General features: G+C 45.7%; 1 protein-coding gene across 1 annotated transcript in view; it reads right to left on the bottom strand.

Annotated features, from left to right (window-relative positions):
* Positions 1–8,420, bottom strand: part of LOC101861557 (mucin-5AC) — a gene marked incomplete at both ends in the record, with an annotated part of 27,412 nt that overhangs the window by 977 nt on the left and 18,015 nt on the right. Inside the window, 2 exon segments of the mRNA XM_013090392.1 lie at positions 789–840; positions 7,597–8,403. Of these exon segments, the coding sequence (XP_012945846.1) occupies positions 789–840; positions 7,597–8,403 (859 nt within the window).

Here is an 8,420-nt window from a genome sequence, read left to right on the forward strand (position 1 = left end):
AGGAGGAGGGCAGGGGATGGAGCATTATGAGCAGGAAGGATAGGGTTGTGAGGAGATGAAAGGTGGGAGGACATGGGTTGGGAGGAAAGGGATGGGGCAGAAGGGAAGAAATAAGAAAACATTGTATTCACTCGGAATTTCTCACAAGAAAGGGAGTGGGGGGGGGGTAAGTACAACAACAGAAAAAGTCGGATAACGTCAGAGAATATCACAGACTGTGGAAGTGCCAACACTTGTACAGCTTACACATTTATACAGGTTCACTTTGACACTTGTACAGCTTACACATTTATACAGGTTGACTTTGACACTTGTATAGCTTACACATTTATACAGGTTCACTTTGATCACTGTGGTCCAAATACTAGGCAAAAAAAAAAGCCTCATAAACTTTGTTCCGTCTCATTACGGTAGCACACAAGTCCGAAATCCACTAAGTAGAGGTTACGTCTATTCTCATTTCACCTACAATAAGCCCCAAATCCACCGACCATGTGTTAAGTCTATTCTCATCGCAATAAGTCCAAATCTACTGGAGAGTTTTAGTTTTAGCAGAGGTTTTACGGTGCTCGCAACTGCATAAGGTCGTATGAGCGCCAGAAGATTAGAGGTGTTACAAGAGAGTAACGAACATAAACAAGAAGAAGAGGAGATAAAGACGATAGATGTTAGATAGGAAAGAAGAAGCAAACCACACCAGAGCACCCGCCAACCACCCACAATCTACACGACAGTCTACGAGCAAAATGTAAACCCTGTAAGACACCACGACACGAGAATGTCCTTACCTCATTTGGGAACACTTTGAGCAATGTTTCTACCTCTTCGCAATTCTTCTGCCTGAACCAGAGAAGAAAATCAAAAACAGAATGAAAATGTACGTAAGCTGAGAAATGACGAGCCACAAATCAATAGAGCCTATACTGGCACACACATCTTGTCTTACTGCAGTGACAAGTTCACAGCAAACTCGAGACATCAAGAACAATTCAACGTTAGGGATAAAAAAATTGGATTTTAAATTATATCTGTACTGCATAGCGCCGTAAAACCCTGTACTACTACTTATATAATCTGTAGGCTACCTACTGGCCTTTCCATCTTCAGAGACTTCCAAGTCAAACCAAACAACCAGCCAATCCTTCTCCGCATCAAAGCACTAACATACTACATGCACATGTCAAAACGTTATTCACACAACAGTTCTGTTGGTACCAGTTCGAACCTAATTAAGGGCCAAACAGCTACGAAGTGTAGCAGTGTCCTGCTAACAACGTAGAATCTCCCAGTGAGACAACACAGAGCATTGAGCCAAATGAGGCACAGGTGTGCTGAACCACCTCCTACCAGGGACCAGCCTCATCTAACACATTGTTCCCCGCACTGGCTACACCCCACAGGGTATGGGTTCCATCCTACTGGGGATCAGCCTCATCAGGCTACATACCACAGGGTATGGATTCAATCCTCCCGGAGATCAGCCTCATCAGGCTACATACCACATGGTATGGGTTCCATCCTACGGGAAGTTGGCCTCAATGGGCTACATCCTATTGAGGAAAGACTACAGCCTCCCTAGGGGAGGAGGTTGGGAAAAAGTCTGTGTGCTACATTTCAAACTGGAGGGGGAGGTTGTATGTGTCCTGGGCTACATGACATGGCTACATGACATGGCTACATGACATGGCTAAACGAACAGTGGAGGATGTGTAGATAGTGTCTGTACTGCTGGCCCATGTCAGCACAATTGTGAGCAATGACCTAACCAGAGGCTCTCCGGAACACCTACTGATATCACAGTGGCCTATTATTGCACACAGTGCCCTATAGCTTTGTGCTACGTACAAACGCATCAATATCACATCATCATATGCCTTGAGCGTAAAAGGGTTCCATCTCCTGATATCACAGAGCCCCATTCCTGGTATATTATTATATCTTATTTCGGCACTGATTTATCAGTGTCATATTTCTTGACACATAAGTGTGTCATGCACTGCTATCATAGTGTTACATTCCTTGTATATATATATCTCTCTCTCTCTTATTTTTGTATTGATTTATCAGTGTCATATTTCTTGATACATATTGTGTCGTGTATAATAGTGTTATATCATAGTGTCACATTCCTTGTAACTATAATTTATTTATGTAGTTATATTATATCACACAGAGTCCTGACTCAGACTAGCATAGTACCATGTACAGATATAACAGAGTCCTATTGTACATAGTACCACGTACAGATATCACAGTCCTATTGTACGTAGACTAGCATTGTACCACTTACAGATATCACAGACCTATTGTACGTAGACTAGCATTGTACACGTACAGATATCACAGTGTCACAATCCTTGTAGTACATACCCTAGTATTAAGTCAGCATGAGAATGGAAAACCACATATGTATATATATGTCATGAGTCATTTCAGAAATGGTCACTTCTATCAAAAATAGTAACAAACAAAAGTACATATTATATAAATACATATTCATGAATGACAGTGTAATATTAACAAAAGTAAGAATGCAATAACAAGATGGTTTGAGGATACAATATTCCCAACCTTAGTTCGATACAGGTAGGAGAAAGACTAGGTAGATATGAGCAGTGCTGCGAAAATAGAGAGTGGATTAGAGCTGCAGAAATAGCCTTCAGCCTGTCACTGTATAGAGCCAGTAGGCAATGGGTTAGTAGATGATACATCAATATCTCTAGTAGGACGCCACAGAGGTAGCAGTTGACGCCACAGAAATCTATTAGCCAATGACAGAAACAAACAAGACTTATCTAGCGCTACAAAGTAAGTAAATTATCCCGTTGAGTAAAAAAAAACCAACCCACGTTATAGTTTAAATTATTCCCCCCCTTACGACAATAATTTGGACAACTTTCTACCTCGCACGTGGAAGGTCGGCAAAACCAAATGGCCGCACAGCTCAAAGCAGATTCCAATAGTTTTCTTGTACATTTATTTCCTTTTAAAATGTAAAAGACAAAGAACAAACACATAAGACACAAATAACAGACATAAACAACAGAGACAAATAACAGAGACATATAAAGAAGAGAGACATAAAGAAGAGAGACACGTGAACGACACAAGCAAGAGAGACACGTGAACGACACAAGCAAAGTAACAGGTAACTGCGCTCTCAGCAACCACAAACCTATGTGGGACAAGGAAACCCTTGTTACAGTAGCACCTATATATATATAATATCCACAAAGACAAAACACTAGGGACAGGATGATTGTAGCAATGGTACAGTCACATGATCAGTTCCAGGCAATGATGGACTCTTTTACAGCGTGATCGAGCACATTTGGACACAACAAGACAGGACCACAGCGGCTACTTACCTTCCTGCTCTCCCTTTCTAATCACAAGTGACACAGAAAGACACTGAGGGACACAGAAAGACACAGACTGGACTGTGGTGTGTGGGTAGGGCCAGCCATTAGGCCAGGTAGTGGGGGAGGGGCAGGGAGGGGCGGTGGAGCATGTGTGTATTGTAGAAATAGCCAAAAGCAAGCTTTGCTGTATAAAAGTTTACATGGGAACATGGCTTCAGCAGTAAAGGAAGAGGACACAGAGGAAAAAAAAAGGAGCTGTGGGGGTCGGTGTATGTGGGTATATATGGGTCTACTATCAATAGTTCCGGGCAGGGTGGGACATAAACATGGATTTACTATTGAATGCCCTGGAGGGGGGTTCATAGGTTTATGGGTTCACAATTGATGATCCCTTGAGGGAAGGGTGGGGGGTGGAGGTGGTTACATGGGTACACTAATAACGGTCCCGCCCCATATATGCAATGTTCCTGCAGCGTGGGGTCAAGAGGTCATGACAGGCAAAAGAAGGCAAATGTACGACAGTTATCCACAACAATGAAAACCAGAAAGAACTAAAAACCAATGGGGAAAAGCAAAACAACAGTGACCAGACACCGAGCCTTGCCGGGAACGAGATACAGTCCTGTCTGATCTGACGGCCACCTGTCCTTAGACAACCACCTCCCAAATCAACCACCTGTCCAAGACAACCACCACCCAAATCAACCACCTGTCCTAAGACAACCACCACCCAAATCAACCACCTGTCCTAAGACAACCACCTGTTCAAGACAACCACCTGTCCAAGACAACCACAGCCCAAATCAACCACCTGTCCAAGACAACCACCTGTCCATGACAACCACAGCCCAAATCAACCACCTGTCCAAGGCAACCACCTGTCCAAATCAACCACCTGTCCAAGACAACTACAGCCCAAATCAACCACAGCCCAAATCAACCACCTGTCCAAGACAACCACCTCCCAAATCAACCACCTGTCCTAAGACAACCACCTGTCCAAGACAACCACAGCCCAAATCAACCACCTGTCCAAGACAACCACAGCCCAAATCAACCACCTGTCCAAGACAATCACCACCCAAATTAACCACCTGTCTAAGACAATCACCACCCAAATTAACCACCTGTCCAAGACAATCACCACCCAAATTAACCACCTGTCCAAGACAATCACCTGTACTTACGACCAATTCCCCCCTTGTGTTTAAAGAAAATCATACCGACACTATCCAAACCATCCACCTGTCTAAGACAACCACTTTTCTCCTCCACAATGGGTGGCCGTCTTCGACAATTTCGACTGTATTCAGAAACCCAGCAAGGCGTTCTATGAACCAAGAGAAAAAAGGGAAGTGTTTGAATCCAACTGTGGGTATTACAGCACAACCAAACACTATTAGGTCACATCAACGCCAAGAAGCAGATTAGTTTTGAGTTTTGAGTTAACCAGAAGCACATCAACACAAACACAGTGACCACTGCTTAGTGCTGGGAACTATACAGACAGACAGAGAGACAGAAACCACACAGGGAGAGGAACAACACAATGAGCACTGCTTAGTGCTGGGAACTATACAGACAGATAGAGAGACAGAAACCACACAGGGAGAGGAACAGACAGACAGACAGACAGACAGACAGATAGAGAGACAGAAACCACACAGGGAGAGGAACAACACAGACAGACAGACAGACAGACAGACAGACAGACAGACAGACAGATAGAGAGACAGAAACCACACAGGGAGAGGAACAACACAGACAGACAGACAGACAGATGAACAGACAGACAGACAGACAGGGGCAAGAACAAGACAGTCAGACAGTCAGACAGACAGACAGTCAGACAGACAGACAGGGGCAAGAACAAGACAGTCAGACAAACAGACAGACAGACAGTCAGACAGACAGACAGACAGACAGACAGACAGACAGACAGACAGGGGCAAGAACAAGACAGTCAGACAGACAGACAGTCAGACAGGGGCAAGAACAAGACAGTCAGACAGACAGACAGACAGACAGACAGACAGACAGACAGACAGACAGACAGACAGATGGACAGACAGACGGACAGACAGACAGACAGACAGACGGTCAGACAGACAGACGGACGGACAGAAGGCAGAAACAACAGAAGGACAGGAATAATACAACAATTGAAGGGATAGGAACAACACAGACAGAAACAAAAGTGGGAAAGGAAAGAAGTAAACCATGACAATGGCCATATTTCACCAGGAACAGAAGAAGGAAACAGCAGCAAAGGACAAAACCAGAAGGTAGAAGACCAGAACAGACAAGTTTTTGTTAGAGTTTTACGGCGCTCGCAACTGCATAAGGTCACATGAGCGCAAAGCAGACAAGTCACAAACCACCACACTGTACCTGAAACCTTCTACAGCCATTGACAACAAAATAACAACTGTACCTGAAACCTTCTACAGCCATTGACAACAAAATAACAACTGTACCTGAAACCTTCTACAGCCATTGACAACAAAATAAGTGTACCTCAAAATTCCTTCTCTTTCAGCTATTGACAACAAAATAACAAGTGTACCCCAAACTTTCTTCTCTTTCAGCCATTGACAACAAAATAAGTGTACCTCAAAATTCCTTCTCTTTCAGCTATTGACAACAAAATAACAAGTGTACCCCAAACTTTCTGCTCTTTCAGCCATTCACAAAAAACCAAAAACAAGTGTACCTGAAACTTCCTTCTCTTTCAGCCACTAACCAAGACTGTGTGTGTATGAACATGGTAACAAACGTACCTGAGACTACTATAACCACAGCCACACGGCTCTTTGAGCATGTGTCACAAGGGTCTTTAAGCATTTGTACAAGTGTACCTGAAACTTTTTTCTCCTACTGCCACTAACCAGTCTGTATTTGTATGAGCATGGTAACAAGCGTACCTGAAACTACTAGACTATAGCCACTGCCACAAGGTTCTTTGAGCATGTGTACAAGTGTACCTGAAACTTTCTTTTCTTCCAGTCACTGACAAGACGAGTCAAGAGACCAGGGAATGTGTTCAAGTAGAACACAGTACATGTGTGGAAGATATATACAGACAAACTTGTCATTGTTAGTGTTTAAAATGTTTTACACCACTATCAACACAATTTAGATAATTGAGGAGGCCGGCTGCTTCCATCCCTTCAGTCAGGGTCAACCCGGGTTAAAAGGGATACAGTATCCCTGCAGAAAGACAGGGATACTTCCAAAAAATTCTCCGAAATTGGAAATTCAACAGTGGGGCACCTAACCTTACAACACACACATTATCTCAGATCTAAAACATCCATGTGTTAATTTTTTTTTCGTAAGAGTTTTACGGCACTTGCAACACAATAAAGTCATATAAGTGCCGAAGAATAGAGGTGTTACAAGAGCGCAACATACACAAAAAAAGGAGAAGAGATAAGGACGATAGATGTTTGAAAGGAAACATGGAGCAAACCTCACCACATTACACATAAAAGATGATCTACATGTAAATGGCTGTGACTAGAGGACATACATACGCATAAAAGACATCGACACTTGGCTGTGACCATACAACACAGACGCATCGATCTATAAGGCATCATTCACGTGTGGTTGTGCCACATGACATACGTACAGAGGACATTCACGTGTGGTTGTGCCATATGACATACGTACAGAGGACATTCACATGTAGCTGTGACCGTACGACATACACGTATAGATCTATAAGGCGTCTGCATGTGACTGTGACCATATGGCATACATATAGATCTATAAGGCATCTGCATATGGTTATCACCATATGACATATACATATAGATCTATAAGTTACCGGAATGTGAAGGTGACCATACTCCATATACATAGAAGACATTCACACGTGGCTGTGACCATAAGACAAATACGTAAGACATTCTCGTGTGGTTGTGACAGTATAACAAATATGTATGAAAGACATCCACGTATGAATGGTTGTGAGCATACACCAAAAGTAAAAAAAATTCTAAGTGAGCGTACAATGTTCTGAGAGGAACTGTTGAGAGACAAACTGTGAGAGAGTGCAGGTGTATACAACATTCAACAAAACAATGGGGAGATGGCTGGGGGAGCAACAAAAAAATTGGGAGATGGGGGAGTCGGGGGGGGGGGGGGGGGGGGGGGGGGGGGGGGGTGGGAGGGGGAGGGTAGCAGCTGGTGGGAGGGGGAGTGGGAGGGAGAGGTCATGCTAGCCGACCTCTTGCGCATGTTGGAGGTGGTGTGAGAGAGGGACAGTTCTTCTGGCCGGTTGGGGGGCTGCACACCCTCTGCGGTGTAGGAAATGCTTCGGACTACTTTTGTACGCGGCGGATCTAGACCTAATTTGTCTCGATATGACGGGGTGGGGGGAGCGGGCGGGAGGTCGGCGGGCGGACTCTGGCTCTCTGCGAGACTAGGGCATTGTGGGAAAGCCAAAGATACCCCAAAGGAAGAGGAGGTGGTCCCTCCCTGGCCGTAGGTGTGACTCAAACTACGGTGGAAGCTTTTACCGGGCGACATTCGCGAGGAGTGAGAGAGGGGAGGGGGCTGTTGAGTGGAGGTGAACGAGGGAGGGGAGAGGGGGGAGGGGGAGGTGAAGGCGGCCGACCACGAGTGTTTGTTGTGCGTGATGGAGGAGAGGGAGACGTGGGTGGGCTCCTCCCCCGGCAGCGTGAAGTCTGTGGCCGGCGGGAGGCTGACCGCCAGGGGCTGGTGGGACAAGTGGGACATGTGGGGGTCCAGGAGCATGTGTGTGGGCTCCGTGTCCGCCACAGTCTCCCCCACCACGTGGCTCTCCGAGGACACAGACATGTCGTAGGTCGGGGGTAGGTCCACCGAGCTCCACTTGCTCTCGCACACGGGCGGGGACAACTGGGAGGAGGGGTGCGCGGGGGTCGCCGGGTGCATCTGGGAGTCGAGAGAGCGCGTCATCATGGAGTGGGAGGTCAGCTTTGCCGAGCGCTTCTCCGCCCAGGGGGAGGAGGGGAGGGTGTGGGGCTGTGGGCTCTGTGGGGTGGTGGGGGGGCTGGTGGCGGGGGAGGG

This window comes from Aplysia californica, unplaced genomic scaffold (assembly GCF_000002075.1).
Source record: "Aplysia californica isolate F4 #8 unplaced genomic scaffold, AplCal3.0 scaffold01252, whole genome shotgun sequence".
Classification (NCBI taxonomy): domain Eukaryota; kingdom Metazoa; phylum Mollusca; class Gastropoda; order Aplysiida; family Aplysiidae; genus Aplysia; species Aplysia californica.